Source organism: Channa argus, chromosome 22, assembly GCF_033026475.1.
Source record: "Channa argus isolate prfri chromosome 22, Channa argus male v1.0, whole genome shotgun sequence".
Taxonomy (NCBI): domain Eukaryota; kingdom Metazoa; phylum Chordata; class Actinopteri; order Anabantiformes; family Channidae; genus Channa; species Channa argus.
In genome coordinates, this window is record NC_090218.1 from 6,466,109 (window position 1) to 6,487,571 (window position 21,463).

At 39.5% G+C, this 21,463-nt stretch overlaps 2 protein-coding genes across 5 annotated transcripts; one reads left to right on the top strand and one right to left on the bottom strand.

The window, feature by feature from the left end:
• Nucleotides 1-172: 172 nt before the first annotated feature.
• On the bottom strand, nt 173-17,896 carry supt6h (SPT6 homolog, histone chaperone and transcription elongation factor). Of its 4 annotated transcripts, none has more exons than XM_067491571.1 (37): nt 17,665-17,896; nt 15,979-16,089; nt 15,698-15,868; nt 13,649-13,722; nt 13,368-13,548; nt 13,172-13,253; nt 12,758-13,013; nt 12,351-12,452; nt 12,149-12,262; nt 11,907-11,996; nt 11,555-11,697; nt 11,272-11,417; nt 11,018-11,137; nt 10,581-10,861; nt 10,319-10,473; nt 9,743-9,938; nt 9,454-9,593; nt 9,228-9,345; nt 9,044-9,120; nt 8,806-8,941; nt 8,513-8,650; nt 8,155-8,322; nt 7,906-8,033; nt 7,554-7,761; nt 6,370-6,517; nt 6,010-6,152; nt 5,764-5,904; nt 5,118-5,313; nt 4,749-4,954; nt 4,548-4,640; nt 4,312-4,425; nt 4,033-4,157; nt 3,592-3,704; nt 3,420-3,497; nt 3,148-3,326; nt 2,660-2,928; nt 173-2,335 (listed from the first exon to the last, which is right to left on the bottom strand). In XM_067491571.1, the coding sequence occupies exons 2-37, from the start codon at nt 16,076-16,078 to the stop codon at nt 2,143-2,145; spliced, it is 5,322 nt and encodes a 1,773-aa protein (XP_067347672.1). In that variant the 5' UTR covers nt 16,079-16,089; nt 17,665-17,896; the 3' UTR covers nt 173-2,142. The 4 variants fall into 4 exon arrangements, with proteins under 4 accessions (XP_067347672.1, XP_067347673.1, XP_067347674.1 ...); XM_067491572.1 differs by having other exon boundaries at nt 11,018-11,125; nt 17,665-17,895; XM_067491573.1 differs by having other exon boundaries at nt 4,809-4,954; nt 17,665-17,895.
• Nucleotides 17,897-18,047: 151 nt separating this feature from the next.
• sdf2 (stromal cell-derived factor 2) lies at nt 18,048-21,463 on the top strand. The gene is made up of 3 exons (XM_067491578.1): nt 18,048-18,313; nt 19,206-19,402; nt 20,222-21,463. Exons 1-3 carry the CDS (start codon nt 18,130-18,132, stop codon nt 20,519-20,521), a joined length of 681 nt encoding a protein of 226 aa, XP_067347679.1. The 5' UTR covers nt 18,048-18,129; the 3' UTR covers nt 20,522-21,463.

Here is a 21,463-nt window from a genome sequence, read left to right on the forward strand (position 1 = left end):
GATGCGTACGCCAGCTCTCATGACCGCAGTCATACCCACAAGGCACATCTCTCCTCTGACATAAGGGCTCTCGTGATCTTGAAAATAGAGAGATTGTTTTGCAGAGACTGAAACAAGCAGTCACATCTGAGGCCAGTTGACTTTCTCAGTAAAAACGGACTGTGTATGCTCCTTGTAAACAGATACATCTTTATTATAGCTTAAATTTTAGGGATTGTAAATAAATCTATAGTCCTTTTTCACATGTCCAGACTGCCATTTTGGTCCCCAAAGTAGCATCCAATAGACATTTTAAAAGGAACACTTTTATTAAAGGGATCACAGGTAGAAATGGTCATCAGCAGTACAAGAGACATCATTTCTCCTCTTTAACCAACTACTGCTGACAACCAATCAGAACCACACTGAGAAAGATGCAATATCTTAACCTGGCAAGAGACATAGTAAAACCAAGTGAGTTTACTCAAAAACAAAACAATATGCATATTATGGGACAATAATTCTTGCACACTGCAAAATGAAACACCACTGAATAGTAGCTCTGCTTGTTTGCACTATGACACAAAGGCAAAAGGGAAAACCTAAATGCTTAAGAGGGTTGCAGAGTGGCCTAAAGCTGCAACACAACTATCACAAAAGATTAAATGTTTTTTTTTTTTTTTTACTTTTAAACACAGATATATTCATTTAAAAGAAAAAGCAGCGTGCAGTTCAGAATATGATACAGAGGAATATAAACATGGTCCTAAGTCAGTTTAAGAAGTATTTTCGTGTTAATAGTGTTGATTAGAGAAATGTGAACTCAACTACTCAAACATCTTGATGTAACTGCTACAGCTGTGGAAACAAATAGTTTGTGGCCAAAGTGATAATGTTTGGGACTCCACAGAAGCTGTGTATGTGTAAGTCACATCCTACAGGGTGGCAAACATAACCCATTGTCAAAAGTGAAATACTTGTTCAACTACAAACATTAAGAGATTCAAATTTGAATTAACTTATCAAAAAAACAAACAAAAAATGTCCCTCCTAAAAGTGCCACGAATGTTTGTTTGAGACGGCAAGGATGCTCTACTTGGAAAATTTGCCAGTAAGATATTGTCACTAAAATCAAAGGTTTAAAAATGTGAGATAATTTCTTTACAGCCACATAGAAATGTACATATAGGCAGCACAAGCTCCCACCATAACCTCTAGTGTGGCACATGGGATGGGACCACACAGTATTTAAAGATCAATACATTAAAGGCTATCTACAGGAGCCCAAATACATAGCTGATCATAATACAGCATTTGGTGGAAACAACTAGCAATAACTCGTGTATAAGTTCAACTGGAGCTGATGGGAAGATCTAGCATCAAATTATTGTTGTCTCATTCCTCACATTCTGCGTGTGCCTGTACAGTTTTAACATGCGCTTGCTTTGAAAGATGTGAACAGCGGAGGCTTTAAACAGGACAAAAAAAAAAAAAAAAAAAGAAAAAAAAAAAGAAAAACTAACAAAAAAGTCTTTATTCTTTTTTGATGCATTCCATACAAAAATTCACTCTCCTGATTGGCTTAGCAAAGCGCTTTAATGGCAACTGCTCCCAAAAATCCCCCAGCCACCGGGGTGGGTAGGTGGGTTCTGGAGACTGTAAGTGTGCCTCTCTGTCAAAGCCATTCACGGAACAAAATAAAACCAATCACAAAAATAAAGATAGGAGGACAGCTTGTCTGACCAAGTCTGTGTAGGTCCATTTCCTATATGTAACTGCTGTCAGATATTTCAAGTTTTTTTTTTTTTGTCATTGTACTGACATCACTGCAAGTCATATACAGTGTTATTCTTACTATACAAAATACTTGTCTTGAAGTGAAACATTTGGGATGAGATGTGTAGACAGGTGGACAACAGGAAGGAAAGAGCTGAGATGAGTCATGATACCAGACTGATAAACTGTAATTACACTATCAGGACATGAAGTGAACATATAGATGGGCAGTCAGCTGGTTGGGGTGGGTTCCAACTAGTGGTTGTCTGGATGAAAGAGCTGATGGTTTTTGTTAACAGACAAGAGGTGAAAGGTTATCCAGATGAAGCGGCTGAACAGAGAATGGAGTTGGGTAGGGCGCGTGTAGCAAAGCCCCCCTTCCTAGTCCTATCGGTCCATTTCGTCCAGAAGAGGCGTAGCGTCTCCAGCGATGGACATGGGTGTGCTCTCAATCATGGGGCTGGGCGACGGCCGAGGCGTCATTCTCTGGGCTTTCTTCCTACCCTCTGCTTCTTTCTCTTTCAACCACTGCTCTGCCATCTTGCCCCAGTCCACCGCAGAAGCATTGCTGCCACTTGCCCTGGAGGGGTGGAGGACAGAGGGGGAAGTGTTTTATTTGAAAAACAGTTTCTCAATAAAAACAGATCAAATAGATTCTTGTATTTAAAATGATGCAGACTGTGGTTTTAGCGCCATCTATAGGGAGAAAAGTGATTATCCAATAAAAGTTTTTGATTAGTGGAGTTCCATACTGCACAACTGATGCAAAACATTCTGAATTAAATGTGAATAGAAGTGTAATTACTAAGCTGAAGACAAGTTGTTTTATTTGTAGAAACAGTAGAAGCAGAACATTAGCATGACATTGAATCAAGTCACACAAACATAGTCCTCCTGCACTTACTTTGGCTGCTGCTGTGGCGTCCGTCCTCTGGAAGAGGTGGAGGATGACGGTGTGCTGGACGAGTGGCCGTGGTGACTGCTGTGATGGCCGTGGTGGCTATGATGGGACACGTGGCTCCCGTGTGGGTGGGCGTGTGTGTGAGAGTGTGAGGACTGTGGCGTAGAGCCGGGGTACTGTGGCGTGCCCAGGGCCTGCTGGCTTGGTGTGGTGTAAGAATAGCTGGGCGTCATCATGGGTGTTGTCATGGGCTGCTGAGGTGTGGCAAATACCTGCAGTGGAAGAAATATTGGTTATCAAAATGGCTGCGAGTCATATTTTCACCAGATCAACAGAGACACTTATTTACCATGACCACAAGTAAATGTGTAACAAAAAGCCGTTCCCTCTCAAGTGGGCACATAGTATTTTCAGAGCTAAACTAAGTGTTAGGCCAGTATTTCTAGCAGCCACCAATATCTTTGCAAACATCTTCCCTTTTACACACTCACATGATAAGCAGAGGAGCTTCCTCCTCCTCCTCCTGTGCTGCCACCATAGCCATACTGGCTGGAGCCCCACTGTGCAGGAGTGGTGTTGGGGTTCTGGCCCTGGCCTGTGACTGCGGCGATGGCACTGAACATCTGAGAGGTCATGTTGCGTGGGAGGGCGTTGACAGCTCGCGTCAAGTCTAGGGTAGAAGGAATACATTAGTCAATAGTTGGATATTTTACACCTTGACTGATGCTAAACATGTAAATAGGAGGAAGAGAGTGGGACTCACCTGCAATGTTGATATTGGCTGGGGTGGCATTGAGGGATGCAGGTGTTCTGGTTCGGCTGCTGTTGGTGGGAGTGATGCCTTTGACAGGGGAAAAAAATGTTAAGTAATTATTCACAATATATTTCAACTCCTGCAATTTCCATTAGAAACATTAGCTATATTGTTTCCATACCTGGTACAGGCTCTTGGTAATGGTCCTTAAACCAACGGAACAGTCCATTTACTGTGGGAAATATCTGTGAACGGTAGCGAAAGCCATCGGGAGTGATCGTCACATACTCAATCCTAGGAAAAAAGATGACATATTATCACTGTGATCTATAGGTATGGAAACCTAGACAACAATTAAAAGTATAAAAAGCGATTATGAAAGTCTTGGGTGTTGCACAGCTGTATCGGATGCTGGCACACATGATTGAGAAAGAATCAAATATGCACATTTGAGCCTCTGTTGTAGGTGGGGGGGACCTTTGTCACCTTATGTAATTCATAACACCAAATGACATGACTGTTTTTAAATCAGCTTCCACTGAAGTCAGCCTAGTTTGTAACAGATTTACACATTTTCTTTCCATGGCATCAATACAGTAAGTAGAGGTGACATTCTGCTCACCGTGGTTTTCCACGAGGCTGGTAACCCAGTATGAACTTTCCTGGCAGATCTTTACAAGCTGAAATATAGTAAGGAATAAAAGTTGGCTTCTCCCGTTTTGCCTTGATCAATAACTCCTCCATTTTCTAATAGAAAAAGATCAAGACAAAAAAAAAAAAAAAGACATGAGAGATGCAACAAGGAATATAACAAGATAAACTGTTAAAGTTTGCTTTCCCTAGTATGAACAATTTTCAAATGACAAAACAATACTCAGGAGAGTACATCAGTAATATGTACCTCCTTGCTTCCCCCATTGCACTCCTGGAAATACTTATGACCCAGCAGATCCCGGGCAAACGATGCCATTGGCTGTATGTACCGAGCAGTGATTTCATCCAGATCTTCAAACTCCTACAAACAAAAGAAGCCCTTTATGAACATGCAGCCGCCACAACGACACTGATGTTTTACTACAAATTGTCTGCAGGTGCAATTAAGAAGTTAAACAAAGTGTTAAACAAAGAACAGTTTACTTCATTATTGATCCAGAGAGTGTGTCCTAAGCTGAACACATTCTCTTTGCCTTCTTCTCTCACGTCTACATGCTGGTAGATACCATCAGCCACCTAGAAAACATCACACAGAGTAAGTGTTGAATACTTTATGACAAACAGCGTTATAATGCGCTGCAAACCTAAGCTCTCATTTTGCTCAACCTCCACGACTTTTCTTACCCTGCTCAGCTGTATTTTTAAAAGAGTATTATTCTGTTGTACCCCTCCATCTGTTCTTACTTTCCAGGTGACTGTGAGGTGGTTCTCTCCCTTGCTGCTGGGTCTGATGATCAAGTCTCCTTGGTCTAGGGTCTCCATCATCTTCTCTGCCTGGTTGAAACTGATATTGTGGAAGTTGGGGTGGGCAATTACACGCTTTATATATGCTAAAGAGAGAAAGAATGCAAAAAAAAAAGATAGTATAAGGACAGTGATATGGAATTAAATCTCATTGGGTAAACAGAGTGTGTAAGGAGAAACATGTTCCCCACAATTAGTGCAAGGCACTGTTTATCGGCTATTTTGACTCCAACGTATTATTATACTAACGTGTTCGTTGCTGTTTCTTTTTGAGCTCCTCGTCCTGTTTTTGATCTTCAGCCTCTGTGTCAAAGTCATAGTAGCTGTCCTTTGGGAGCTTCCACTCATTGGCCTTGTCCATTAGATCTGAGGTGCGACATGTTAGGTCGACATTGAATTTCTCAATGTCGATTTTCATGATGCGGCAGTGAACCGTCATGCCCACCTGAAGAAAAAGGGGGAAGCAAAACAAGTATTACACAGGTGCCACAAAAAGAAGAAAATAAAGCCTGTTTCACTTATGAACCGGGGCCAATTTCTTTTGACATGGTCTATAGATCATTGATCATCCATCCATTAAGAAGTGTCCTCATAGGATAAATGCATAAATGGAAAACAAAAACAACAACAACAACAAAAACACTAAGTGGCTTGAAGGATAAAGTCCAGATAATGTCAGGAGCGTCTCACTTGAACATTTGCATTCTCATATACATATACAAATGTCAGGCTTCCAGGGCATGTGTGAAAGGGGATTTGGAAAGAGAAGACAGAAATGTGCACCTGTTCATCACACACCTATCAGGATTAACAGTGAAACCAACCAGAAACTCAAAAAAAGATTTCCGCCCATTAAAAAACAAAACACAAAGAATGAAGACAACAAATGCCTCACCTTCACCCGCTCCTCAGGGTGTTTTACCACTTTGTCACTGAGAAACTTAGTGGGAATGAATCCCTGGACACCATTATCTAATCTGCACCGCACTCCAATGGCCTGTCCCGGACATGAACCGCTGTCAAAGTGGTTCCACACCTAAAAGCAGAGGCACAGAACACAAAGGACATTTATAGACTAGACTTTCAGCTTTTTTTGGGAGTTTCTGAGTCACCCGAAGAGAAAAGGTTTGGTGTCTGATACCTCACTGAGTTCAGGGAAGTTGTCCTGCTGGCAGAAGGGACACTGCCACAGCCCTGTTGAATCATTACGAATGGCCTGGTCGTAGCTCTCTCCCTGAGGTCGACGGTGAGCAATACCAGTCACGACACTGGTGATTAGCTTGCCTGAAAAAATAAATAAATAAATAAATAAATCATCATCCAGTCGTAAAAACATTATTCACACCTGCCTATGGAGACAAACTTTGACAGGCACAACAACACTTCTCCTTCTGACATGTTATAACTAGAGCAATAACCTTTAGTTGCTAATGGTTATAAACTGACAACATCTTTACATGTGTAATCAGTAAAGTCAAGACATTAATGCAGTGTGTATTACCGATATAAAAGGTCTCTGGAGTTTCCTTGGTGAGCAGGTTAAAGACCTCTTCAGTGTTGGGGACTCTGTAGGCAACCCTCAGGTCTTTGTACCTGCAGCTCAGCTCAGCACGAATATCATACAGAGTAATTCCTTTGTTGCCGTAACCCTACAAGGACAAAAAATAAATTAATAAATAAAACACAATTAAAAAAAACAAAACAACAACAAAAAAAAAAACACCAAAAAGTAAAAAAATAATTCAACTTTAAAAGGTCCCAGATGCATACAATGTGGCTGCATAATTCTGAGTGTAATATGAATCATGAAGATTTTTTACTCAGGTTTGAGATCATGATTATCCTCTAAGAATTCTTAAATGTATTTCTGTCTTTATTATTACTCATTTTTACAAAACCTTTGTTCAAGACAAAAAAAAAGATCACTACTAAAATGCTACTGTAAAAAAATATGTTGAACATAAACAAATTTTCTGCTTTTAGTTATAAAGCCTTTAAAAATCATGTTTTATTTGTGCGTATCGGAGTGTGTGTTAACACTGAAGATCATCAGAAAAGGGAACCCTCTATTCACACCTTTCAAGCCATAACTGATCTCACAACTGATCTCTCTGCTGTTATTAAACTGTATTGTGGTTAATTTTAATCAGGCAGGGAAGTGATTGTAAAAATATAAAGTTTTTCTGCAGCAACAGCTGCTTCTTCTGAAGCTGAACCATCTCCTTCCCTCTTTTTAAACCTAATTACTTGCAAACAATAGTTTTGCGGTGCTTTACTGAAATATAGTTTCAAGTAAGGCATTTAATGTAACTTACATACAAATATAAAATAAACCTAGAAGTTATAGACAGTGAAGAAAAGAAAAGAGAAAATGGAGCCAGATCTCAGGCTACATCAAACAGTGCAGAGTGGATTTCAAAGCCTTTTTGTCAGAATTGTTTGATGAAAAAGAAAAGTCTACACAGGTTTCATACTATGGATCGTCTTGCAGTAACAAACGTAACAAAATCAGCTGGCAAGAATGAGACGGCAGAGAGGTGGGAATCAACATCGTAATCTAATAAAGATTAAATCTTTCAGCCCTAACATACAGTGACATGTCTGTTTTTCTGGGCTAAATCAAAAAAACTAAACTAGAGATGATAATATACACTATATTCTGCTCTGTAATCAATACACACAGACCTGTCTCTCAAGCTCTTCAGCAAAGGCATCCAGGTCAAGATCTTTGAGACGTTCTGGATTTTCCAAGATTTCTTCCAGAGCTCCAGCTGGGTTGGCATCTTCTGCTGACTCATCATACTCGAGGGCATCCACAGCCATCTTGCGAGCCCATTCATATGTCTCAGGGTGGACACGAGATCCATCCAGAACCTCGATATAGGAATCCGTACTGTTTGAAAATGTTTAGAGAAGAAACTGAATTTTAATGCCCTCACAACAGGCTAAATGACCATTCAATGCCTTGTCCAACAATGGTGCACTTAACACTTTAAGAAACATTTGGTGTGAGTACAGACTTAAACAAAATACCAACCTGTCCCCAAGTGATGCAGTGTCTATCTTTATAAAACCAGCACAGTTGATAAAAACCTTGGGTCCCATGTGGCACATTGTGACCAGCTGGGTTCTGTTTTCCAGACGAGTGTTGTTCTGCTTCAGAATCTACAAAAATACAAAAGCCACTGCTATCAAATCAGCATATAAGGCAGCTTAGCATTCAATATGAAACAAGGATTAAATTAATTAATAATTTTAAGTACTAATAAGTAGTACATGTGTGTACCTTGAGCAGGTGGGAGCCCTTTCTGGGTCCCAAACCACAGACGTACTGGACCAGGCTCTGAGTATAAGAATGGGCAATGGCCCTATTCACATCCACTCCAACCTCATTGACGCGGTTGATGAATTCACAGTAAAGAGCAGAGAGTAAATCCTCCTTCCCCACATGTTCCTAATTAAAATAAATTTAAAAAAAAGGTTTTAAAAATTTTGTGCAGAATGATGTTTCACTTTACATAACATTTAACCAGGTTACTTATTTTCATGAGTGTGGAGTAACAGTAAGCTGTAACTTTCCTTAATTTTCTAGCAAAAAAAAAAAACAAACACATATAATATTTCCCCCCCGCCCCAACTCTCACCTGCAGTGGGTGTAGTTTGAGGCAGAGAATATCATCATCCGTGCTGCAGACCTGAGCGTACTCCACCAGGGGATCCTGGATCTTCCTGGCTATTGACACAGCCTGTCTCAATAAAGGAGGGTAGTCCCTAAAATCCACCTACAGAGAGGGTCAGGGGAAACAAGCGGTAAAGTAAACGCTGAGCGACATCTTAAAAACATATTCTGAATCCAGGAGTAAAGGTACATTTTGTGCTAGACTGTTATTGCCAAAGAGTACAAGGACTAATCACTGTGACATAGTGAGGCATTTACCTCAGACTTCTTGCTGTTCATATACAATGTGGCCAATTCATTGTCAACAAGTTCCACTCCCACAGGGGGTAGAGAGGACTCTTGCTCAAGCTCGCTGATAGTCCTCTTGATGTCTTCCATGATCATCTGGGCATCTCTGCAAGCACACCGAACATTTTAGCAATTACAGTTCGACTCCCCCGTAAATTGTCAATTCAGTTCTAAATGCAAACATCTAGCCTTCTAGCACATCATTTACCGGTTTTCTCCTGCAACAGCAACCACATGAGGTTTCTTGCCGGACAGAAACCTCTTGAGATTTTCAATGTCGTGGGCCTAAGGATGACATACATGCACAAGATTTCAACAAGTCTCCAGTAACATGTTTTCCTAAAACAGAAGCGCATCGGTTCACTGCACAGGCTAATGTTTTCTGCTTGTACCTTCTTCTCTCTTTCATCCTCCCTAAAGGCATTCCTCCTCTTCATGAAATAGGGCAGGCGGAGGAAGTCCACTACCTCTCCTTCCCCATTTATAAGTGCACAGAAAACTGGTGTATCTCTGTCAGAGCAGAATGTATATGTAAAAACTGTACTTTATGCTACAGGCATGCACATTTTTTACAACTCAAACATGCAATATCCTCCCACAGAGGGGGGGCGCACATACCTGCTGGGTGCATAGGCTACACCCAGCACACGAATGCCTTTGCCCTGGCTCTCATCCATCAGATCGTCATCTTCCTCAACTTGTTGGTCTGGCCTGTAAGGAGCCACCTTAAGCCAGTTATACAATCGGCGACAGCAGGACTACACGCAAGAAAATAAAGAACAACAAGAGTAAATAATGTACCCTGATATTAAAATAATAATCAAATATACACTACTTAATAAGTTCAATTATGATACGTGTAGAGTGGTAAGAGAATAAACGCAGAAATAGAGAAATCACAAATTACCCTGACGATGCTCTCTTTGGCTTCAGCGATAAGTTTGCTCTTGAGTTCCTTGGCCATCTGAGGGTAAAGGAACTGATTGAGTGCTCTTTCTATGGCTAAAGTTCGTTGCCTGTTCCACTCCTGCACCTGGTGACTGAACTCATCCCTGTAGTAGAACTGTTTAATCTCATCAAAATATGTCTGGTCCCCAGCATATCTGAGGAGAAAAAGGAGGAAGACAGAGGGGTCCTATAACATTACCAGAGTCATAATTCACAAGGCCCGTTACTCTACTTTCAAGGATGTGGAAAATAAACAAAAGCCAGAACAATACTTTTTAAGAACTTGTATTTTACTTATTAACCCCCCTTTATCAATACAACATGGTAAATGTCACATGACCAAGAAATGTGCACAAACAAACTGCACTGACAAAAATTATAAAACTTAATGATGCTTGTATATTTATGATTTGGTCAGCATTCTGACCATAATCATCAATTAACATAGTTATATCCGGACTAATATTGTTTATCAAGCAAAATGTTACTGAATAGATATCCACTTAATTTCAATACCGTCAGTCATTGTACTTACCCTTTGACCCCAATAAGATCTATACAGATGTCAATGGTAAGCAGCCCCTCATCCTCTGCAAGGCACACTTTCAAAAACTGATCCCCATTCAGCTCTTTTACTGGTTTGTTCTTAAGATACTTAAAGGAGTAGGCAAAGTGAGCCTCGTCTATCTCCTACAGGACGTGAAAAAAAGCAAGGTGGGTTTAGAATAGTACTCAGAGCAAACTCGTTGAGTTCAAAGTTTTATGAGGAATAATGTGTCTAAAATTAAAATTTATACCTTTTTGCCTTTCTTTGTAGGCTTGATGTTGATCTTGGCCCTCTCCTGAAAGGTCTGTCGGAGAACATGTCTAACCAGAGGTTCCCGAGCAATCTGCATGGCCACCATGTACCTGGTTCCTTCTAGAACTGCCTCAGGAGTGGAAAACTGACTGCAAACGTAATCTTTGGCCAGCTCTACGGGCTCAGCAGGGAACTGCTCTGTCTCGTGACGCTGGTAACTGTCTCTCAGATTTTCTCCAAACTGCTCTGGAGTCAATCCAAACTTTTTTGCCAAGCCATCTGTGGTAAGAAAGGAACAGAACAAGATGTTGACATGCAGGCAGTGGACAGGGTTAAACTTAAAATTAAAATCCCTCTCAGTCCGAGGGATTAAGTTATGTGCCTGAAATGTAAAATACCAAGACTGTGTGCAAAAACAAACAAAACAAGACTAACCAAGTCCTACACTCTGACAGATGCTGTACATATCCCTACGAGATGCCAATTTGAGGTCAGGTCCTTTCGGTTCTTCTTCCTCTTCTACTTCCAATTCTTCCTCTTCACCTGCAGAAGCAACTAATAAATATCAGTCAAGTTGTCAAAACAATCCATCTCAAAACTAGTTTCTATTACAACGGAACGATTAGGAGTACATCAGGTAAGGACATGGCTAAGACACACACACACACACACACACACACCCATCTTACCATCCTCTGACACCTCTTTAATTTTCTTTAGCCGCTTCTTGTTAGATTTGGCAGCGTTCTGCATCTTGGGGATGTCTCGACCATAGTACAGCAGAAAGTGGTTGTACACATCACCCAGCTCTTCAAGAGTTTGCACATCTTTCAGCCTAATTGATAACAGGAAATAGAAATAGAAGATTTGAACATAAAAAATAACAAAACATCCTTGGGCGCGCACAAGCTGATACGTTCCATTACAATGCGCTGTATCTTTTTAGCCTCACTGCAGCTCTACCAAACATACCTCTCCATATCAGCCGTGTCCAGAGGACGAATGCCGTCAGCCAGAGGTTTGTCAGGGTCAGCAGAGATTTGCTCAAACTGGTAGGACTGCATCTTTCGGAAGAGTCGCGTCAGGTTCTGCTTTCGTGTCTTCAGTTGAGTCCACTGGTTGGTGAAGGATCAAAATGTAAAATTAAAGAAACCAGGGGTGACTTACAAGTGATGGAAGCAAATAATTTATAATAATGAATTATTCCTTGTAGAAGAAATTAATTTGCATGTACTGCTTTAACTGTAGCTATGTACTCAAAAAGTACCTTTTCATACTGACTATAGCCTTTATTTATTCTGCAATAAACGTTAATGGACATTACCTTTTCATCCCACTGCCAGACTTTCCATAGGTCATTGATATTCAACTCTGGTTCCACATATTCCTTTCTGTAAAAAGCTATAAATGGAACCTAAAAATAAGTAAATAAATAAATAAATAAAAAACATAAAATGGGGTTGTTACAATAGCAACTTATTTCATGATAATGACATTAAGACATGTTGACAAGCAGTTAAAGGCCTGAAGACAAACAAGTATATGAAGTATGTTTGCTTTCTGTACCTCAAACTGTTGATTCCTCATGAAGTTCAGGGCCTCTTTGATCTTAGCAATGGTGCTGGGGCCTTTCCTGCTGAAATTTGTGGTTGTTCCCCTGTCTAGATAATCTGTGCTCTCCTGTTTAGGATCACAGTAATATTTATTTGTAAAATGGTGAACAGGGGATGTAAGTAAAATCAATTTCACCATCTACACATTTCTCTACCTGCATGGATATAGTAAGAGTGGAGAAGCCATGTCTGAAGATCCACTCTGCTTCCTCTTCCAGCTCATCATCCTCAGCTGGCTTAACAGGGATGGCTCGTAACTATAAGACAGATGAAGCATGGCAGAAACACAAAAGGACAACTTTAAGCAAACACAGAATATAATACTTTAAAGTTAGAAATTTCTAAATAATAAAAAGGGCTGATATTAGTGTATTTATTATTATACCAGTGTTCTTCTGTTTTTAAGTTATGTCTTATTCATTTATAATTTGTGGCAGGGAAACAAGAAATCATAATTTTTTTAAATAACTGCTCCATCTCAAAATGTAACAACAGCACATAAACACTTGCAAGCTTAAATACAATAGATAGAACACAGACAGGTGCACACACACACACACACCTGGAACCTCTCAGGCATGTCTGTAGAGCGGATCTCATTGTCTTGGTCAGTCATATGACTACTTTCCAGCTCACTGGGCTCATAGAGCTCAAAGATGCTCTTCCTCCCCAGTCTCCTCTTAGTCTGCTTCTTGGGTCGATCCCAGCCCTCTTCATCCTGGTCTTCCTCCTCTTCCTCACCCTGGTCGTAAGCATCTGCATCAAAGTCTGCAAAGTCAAAGTCACCGCCGAAAATCTCCTGGGCCTCCTGGAGGGCGCTGTGGTATTTTTGAAAAGAGAAATAACAGTAAATATTTGTCTTTCCTAAATCATGTCTTGAAGCATCCCACCATGGTGTGCGTACTACGTCCTTTAATGCAGTGCAAAAAAAGAAGTGAAAACTATGCCCACCAAGAAGGTCAGAAATGAGACTTACGCATCTGTGTATCCTGAAAACTTCTTGCCCCTCTTTTTGGTGATGGGTTGGCCATCATCGTCTACAATAAAATCGTCTATATCTGTGGAACAATAGCACATCATTTTGAAGAAAAGTGTAGGATGGAATTTCCGTCTTTCTTTTCTTTTCATCTTCATCAAAAAAAAAAACCAACAAAAAAATCCTTCTGGCTTACCAGACTCCTCATCCTCTCCTTCTTCGTCATCATCTGCTTGTTGAAGAGGCTCATCGACAGCCTCGCCTTCCTCCAGCTCGCCATCTCCACCCCCATGAAAGATTTCATCTGCTATAAGGTCCTTCTCATCATCATCTTCTTCATCATCATCCAATGTTTTTACACGGTCATATTTTTTCTTCTGTGACATAAGAGAAGTACAGCACCAAGGTATAAGATAGGCCAAAAATAAAACTGTACTCCATAATAATAAATATAGAATGGGGATGAAAAACTCGTACCCTTCTTTTCACTTTAACACCTAAATTTTCCTCAATTAGGTCAAGATCGTCATCATCCAGGTAGTCATCATAATCTGCAAATGGGAAAATGTCAGACTAAACAACTGTTGTATTTCTATCGCTGTGACAACAATGCTCTTGTTCTTAAGTGTAACGTGGGGTTAAATGTTTAGGAAATACAAAGACGAGATAAAAAGATAGAAAAACATTTGTATATAAAAATGTTTTTTTGCACCTTTACAGAATATTTTTAGTCTGCATCACAGATGTAGGTAACTCTTAGTTATGTACTCTGTTCAAGGTAGGTAAATACAGCTTAAACAAAATATTAATTTTCTTTACTAACAAGAGAGAAACTTTTTTAGTGGAGGTTTACACTTCACAACAATCACTATGCAATCATAAGGTGCTCAAAGTAGAGAAGAAAGAGAAAGGAACTGTTTGGTTTACCTGACCAACAGATCCCAGAAATAGGTTTTTAAATTATTGGCATTATTTAGAAATCAATTAGAATTAATCTCACTTTAAAAGGACAAACTTATCAATTCGGTATTGGTTGGGAAATCAATGCCAACTTAAATATCTGGAAAAATACCAATTTTTGGGCAATTTTATTTTTTCTGCCAGACAAGGTACGCAATCAGGATTCAACCCCAAACCAATTTAGATATAGGTTTGTGTTCTTCTTATTCTTTATCAGTAAAAAGGGAGTCACAAGCACTGCAGTGCATTTGTAGTTGATATGGATATGAATTATAACCAGCTGATAAAATATTTTTAAAAAATTACAAATATTGTCCAAATAAGTTAAATACTAAGCACACTGTCTGATAAAACACACATACACCTTTTCTAAATTGTGACAAAGCTTCACACTAAGTGGGACATGTTAGAGTTATAAGCAAATTGACTTGTAAATGCTCCTTGGCCAACAAAGCATGTAATGCTGAGAACTTGCATAAATCATCGTTTATATTACTGTAGTACTGTAGTCTAGAGTGATTACTTAATCTGCATTTTTTTCTGTACTCGTGTTTTTGTGAACTTGAAAAACATCATCAACGAAAGGCCAAGTAGTGTTCGTATCCAAGTTTGCAAGCCAAGTTACAGTTTAAATAACCTAAAGTATTTTTTAAGGTTCCAGCTAATGAGCCTTTTCTCAGACAGACAGTAAAATTCATCAGGAAACATGCAGCAAAATTTGACAATGAACTCCATGTGTTCCCCAATTCAATTTGACTCATACATTTATGAGTCAAGTTGTGATTAGTTTTGATTCTTTAATTCTTTAATTCAATTTGTTTTTTTCTTCATTAATCAAGTGAACAACATTGTTGTGTTCTGCTATATAAACATGTGTATAGTTACAGAGTCACACAACTGTGACCAATGTTTGGATAAGCACTGGGGGAGGGAGTTTATTTTGCTTAGCAAATGCAAATGCATAAAAAAAAAAAAAAATTCAGATTATTACGTGCTTAGGCCTACACGTTCAAAACAGTTGAGCAAAAATAAAAACATGTATTTAAATAAACGCTATCCCAGACATTGACTGTCAGCAGCAGCCCCCAACTAAATAACGCATATCCACTTTGAACATAGGTCGGACAAAAACACAAACATTTATCTGCACTGTATATTTTGTCAAGACATCATTCTGATGTCTGCAGATGACCTGAGTAGGGCTGAATCCACAAATAATCCCTCAAATCATGTCTAAGAATCAGAAATCATATCTCTTCATTAACAAAAATAAAGCTCAGAACAGTGTACTAAGGTATTTGAAAAACAAGCAAAGCAGAGGTCCTTAAGGACTAGGATTAAGGACCACTGCCGCAGATTCGCTGTAGCCACAATCAGCATGACCGACCTAAGACAAGACACTCCTGGAGACTGCTAAGGGTCCACATAAACATAAATGATTCATACCACGCTTTGGGGCATTGGTGAGACTGGATTGGTGAGATGGCTAATATCGTCTTTTAGCCGCGTCTTCTTTACTTATATATATTATATATTATATTTCCCCAGCCACACTAATGAACTTACTTCTCTTTTTACGCCGATGCCTCACTTCTTCTTCTGAGTCACTACCCCCTCCACTTTTTTCACTTTTTTCCGGTTCTTCCTCTTCTTCTCCCTCTTCATCTCCATCATCAATTAGTCCACGTAAATTGCCGTGCTCATCCTGGTCCTCTGTATTCTCTTCTTCTTCTTCATCTGTTGAGAAATGACACAAGTGGTACCTGGATTATACAGCTCACCGCTGACACTTACACCTAGAGTAAAGATGTAATCAAATCCAAAAAAAAAAAAAAATCTCATCTTACCATCTTCCTCCAAAAACCTCTGGGTCTTTTTAGGCTTTAGGTCTTTCTCTTCGAACTCCTCCTCCGATTCCTCAGCCTCACTTTCAATAAAGTCTGACATGACTGCTGTTCCTAAAACAAGTTCAGAATTAGTTTGATTGGCCAAATAGGTTTTCGCATACAGGGAACTTCGTCCCAGTTTCTAGATGCTGTTAGTAAGCTTTCTCAGCATTACTTGACATTGTTCAGGTTGTAGGTTTGAATGACTGGTTTTAAGCATGAAGTTTGACTGATGGGGAAGAGGTGAAATATGTATAATACATGACTGCGTCACATAAAATTTATAAAATTAGTTAAAGTATAGGTTCACAGTTTTTCAATCAATAATCAGGTATCCATATAAAAACTGAAGTTGTTTTTAGCTTTTGTAATCATTCCTCTTGTCATGGTCTTTAGAAGATGAGTTTTAATCTACTTTAAATAGAAGTAATAGGGGCACAGACTCCCCAGTCCCTTTAAAAGGTTTATCTGAAACTAATATCAGGGGTCAACAGCCTTGGTTAACCGAATCAAGTAAGCATTTTCTATGTTTGACAAAATAGTTTTGAGAACAAAAATCCCTTTGTTTGTTTCCTGGTCCATTACTGAACCACAACGAATGTCAATAACAAAAACAAACTACATTTCTTTTTAGAAGATATCCACTCAATCTGTCCAACACAGACTGTGGGCTGAAGAGTGAATTCTAATGAATACTAATAAGGCCAGTAAGTTACGTAGAGGAGGAAAGACACAAGAAACCTAACTACTGTTTGTTGCCTGACGGGAAAAATTGTTAAATTGTCTTTTTAAATACTTGATGGATTTTAGGTTGACAGCAACAATATGTTAAGATGTAAATACACTGTAAGTACAGCGGGCATAATTATGCGTTAAAAAACAATGCTTGAGACAAGCATGCCAGTGTTTCATGTGCAATTAATTCATGTGCATTAATCGCCGAACCCACAAAATAACAGTTAAAATACTCCAAGCTGTTTTTATTGGATCTGTGGATGGTTTACTGTATCTAATGTGTAATATATTGGGAGCAAGCTACAACAAAAGTGGTTAGATGTCAGATTTTAAAACAACACCTAACTAGCCAGTGTCGCAATGCGCACACGGACAAAACGTCGACGAGGACAACCAACCCAAACCTGTCGGTATTTTAAAACTACCACCAACAGACATTATGCATATGATTTATTTTATGAGCAACTATTCGACAAACATAACAGCCATCGTTTACTTATTTTGAGGTTTCTGATTATTAGTATTTGCTGATGCCAATGTCCCTGTAAGCTAGCCACCACTCGCGAAGATATTAGCTAACGTTACCCATTAGTGCTGCAGGCTAGCTGGCAGTTTGAGAAATAACAAGCATTTACATGTCACGTTATTCATTAAATCCCGCATTGTACACAACAACAACAACGTAGCTGACAATAGACCATCAACCTCACAACATTAACCACTTCAAAAAGAGACCAGGGCCTCTGCGCCAACTTTCCAGGCTTAGCTATCGCTTTAGCGTATCAGTCCGTTAGCTTAGCATTAGCTGCAACGACAACAACACCTAGCTGCACTTTGCGTTTGCACGTGAAAGCCTGTTAGCCAAACTAAACAATCAAAAATCGCAAGTGACCACGATGAAAATTAACTTACACGTCTCACTGCGGTTGTATACTCCGTGAATATTTACAGTAATAACGGGGCTAGATTGGGATTTGTGTTTCTGGGAGCTTGGACTTGTAAAAATGGCCGAGTACAAGCGGCGTGATAACAATTCCGGGATGCGATGAAGACACCTCCAACCTTTTCAGTGGAGAGGTGACAGCCCCTGCTGGTTCGACGTGATTCGCCACAAAATCAGACAATTATATCAGCTTTCACATTATAAACAGACCGAATATTTAGTGCGAACATTTGCACATTAACATAAATATGAAAATACGCCAAAGAAACCCAAAAGAAACCCCAAACCTAATGTAGACCCGTGCAGTGTCCACTCCCAGTCGCTGGGAGCGCTGTGTCTTGATCTTCATTTAGGAAAAGTGCACCGCTTTAATGACGTAGCAAAAAAAATAATACAAACACAGATTGATCGGCTGCGGCTCAGCTTTAGTAGGAATGGGTCATTTAACTTGTGCTGTTTTTCCTCGCTTCCTACCTGCTATTTTAATATTGCTATACTGTATATTCGACTTGTCACTAAGTACAGAACTGAGTTTTGTGACATGTGGATCAGTTGTTAAACTATTAAATCTAAAGCACAATGTGAGACTACACTCGCACGACGTACGCTACGGGTCCGGTGAGTTTCCTGTCATTAGGCTAATCATGACTAAACATTAACAGTTACATGGTTTGTGTTACATGATAGTTGCATTAACGTGGCCTACAATCACCCACTTGTGAAAATAAAACAGACAGTCTGATTCGGATCACGTACAAAGGCGATCTGAGGCAGGTAGTTAGGCTAACAGTTAATTAACAATGTCTGTCCGTTATTATAGTCTCATAATCAATCTGGTCAACAAAGTGCCCTCCTTTATAAAGAAATTCAAACTTTAGGTCTCTTTAATTTCAAATTATGGAACTGGGTGGTAGATTGTCAGGCCTTCTTTAGCTTACTTACTTTGACATTAGCCTGTAACAAAGGTCCACCAAGGGTCAAAGATGATTAGGTCCAATATCAGTTCTTTTCTTTGTTGATCTTTACAATTGAAAGAATTTAATAACTTGCTTGGCCCATTTTCAGGGACAAGAGAAAATCAAGGGACAAGATCAGGTGTAGATATTAAGTCTAGTTGTGGTGAGGGAAGAGCATCCTAACCATTTTATATTTCAGGTGAACTGAGAAATTGTAGAATTTTGTCATTCCACTTCTGTTTCCAAACTTAACATGATTAGTTTCAAAGAGCCTTCATTACACGGATCTTTGCAGTGGCAAAAAACAAACAAAGAGCAATATGGCAAAATATACAGTTTGGATTACGGAAGATAATTGTAATTTTGAAAAAAAAAAATAGAAAGAAAAAAAACCCAGATTGTGATTAAAACACAATTTTCAGATCCCCCACCTAGCCTTCAAAGATAAGAAGGCTTGAACATCCTTCATCATTTAAATAAAGTGTGCCTAGTTTCCTCGTGTTATTTCTCTTTAAGTAATAGTTTTACGGTGTGTGTTGATGTGTTTGAGACAGGAAGTGGGCAGCAGTCTGTAACAGGAGTTACTGCAGTTGAAGACAGTAATAGCTACTGGAGTGTCCGAGGAACAAGAGACACTTTCTGCCATCGAGGCACCGCAGTTAAATGTGGGCAGACGATCCGCCTTACCCATGTCAACACAGGCCGTAACCTGCACAGCCATTACTTCACCTCTCCCTTGTCTTCTCACCAGGTGGGTGTGACATTTCCAGGCATATTTTTCGTTTTTGTTTGTTGAAATGTATGGTAAATCAATACTGGCCTGCTAAAGTGAAAGCCACAGAGAGATTATTTGTAATAGAGATATTAAATACCAAGAGTTTTCCTTTCACATTTAGTGAAACTTAGATCAGCATTTTGAGGGGGACCTGAGTTGACAGCAGCTTTTACACTTCAGGAAACCACAAACATAACAGCCTTGGGTCATTGAAAACCTTTCCTGTCTTGAAGAAGTGTGAAAACACTGTCTTTCCAAAGTGTAATAGGGTTAGAAGGTGTGTTCCGCGAGATGATAGAAATTCATCAACTGTCACACATTTTGATATGCTGATTACACCGAGGTTCTTTAGCATCACTCGGTGTAGTAGGTTATTGTAGACAATATTGGTACAATTTTATTCACAGGAGAGTTGCGTCAGTGTGATGCAAGATCCTCAATTTGATGGGTATTAAAATAGTTAGATTAGCTAATAATAGATATTTCCGTTTGGGTATTTAAACCAGACCAGTTTTATGCTGTGTTTTTTTAAAATTTACACTGAGCCCCCTTAGCCACTGAAAAGGCCTTTTACAATATCATCAATGGTATCAGTACACCCTTCAATATAGAGGAGGCTATACTGATCTTTGGTGGACTATCTGGGTTGATAAATATTAATGCATGTTTTTTTTTTTATAAGTAAAAAGGACGAATGTGATAAAAGATTAAAAACAAGCAAGTACAATTTATGCCTGGGATTGAAAATTGGAACCAAGAATGCTTACCCCTTCCTATTTTCTTTGTGTTCTAAAGGAGGTGAGTGCATTTGGCGAGGAAGGGGAAGGGGACCACCTGGATGAGTGGATAGTTGAGTGCGGGGGATCTGGTTGGAAGCGGGAGGAGGCTGTCCGCTTCCGTCACAGGGCCACTGATGCACTTCTCTCAGTGACGGGGGAGCAATACGGACGACCAATCCACGGTCAGAGGGAGGTTCACGCCATGTTGGACACCAACCAGCACAACTTGTGGAAGGCTATGGAGGGCATCTTTATGAAGCCTAGTGACAGCCCAGCAGGCAGCCGAGACTACAGTCACCCACATACAGAGTTCTGAACTTTTTTCCCCTGAATTTGTATCTTCTTATTTCTCCCCCATGTCTGCCTCTGTATTCCCACAGCCCATCTCCATTTACATCTGTTCAAACCGCCTCCACAGTGCATCTCTGCAATCCCCTGTTTGTTTCCCATTAGCGTTTGGCTCTTGTCTTTGACTGTGTCAAAGTGTTTCATGAATCGGGGTACAATTCCTTTCTTATCAATCTTTGCCAACCTCTCTGACATTTAATAGCGTTTTAAGATACAATTCCACAAACATAATAATTGTTTCATTAAACTTGAAAAATTCTAGAATCCTCCAAGATCCAGCAGCTAAACTCAGTGAGTTAATATTATTTGAATAAGAGTGTAATTTGCCTGAACAGGTACAAGAAGACATAAAGGTATTGAAATGCTGTTTTACTATATAAAGGCTAAAAGGTATTATAGGTTGTGGCACTTTATATCCAGGAGGACGTGTTCTCAGAGCTGCTACTTATTATTAAAACAACTACCATCAGCAGTCACACTACAATACAAACTTGTGCCTTTAGAAAAAGCAGCTGATGTTTACATTGTGGAGCCTGTAAAACAATTGGAAAAATTGTGCTATGTTTTTATGGTATTTTAAAGCCATGTTGTACTGTAGTAATGAATTAACAGTGTTACAGTGTTACTTTTACTAGTTACTTGTCCCCCTTTAAGTCAGTTTCAGTGTTGCAATTGAATTGTCTCACACTAACTGACACCAGAAAAAAAAGGAGTTTTGTCGGTGGAGATTTATCAAACGACACCGTTTATTGCTCTGTCAGATTCCATGTGTTGGGAGGAAGTTTTGTGTTTTTGTGGTCATGCTGCCTGTGCTTGTCTGGATTACAGAAAGTATTTGCTAAAGAAGTTATGAGCAACAAGCCAGCAATGTATACCTCATATTAAACAGTTTTTTCTTTTTGCAATACCA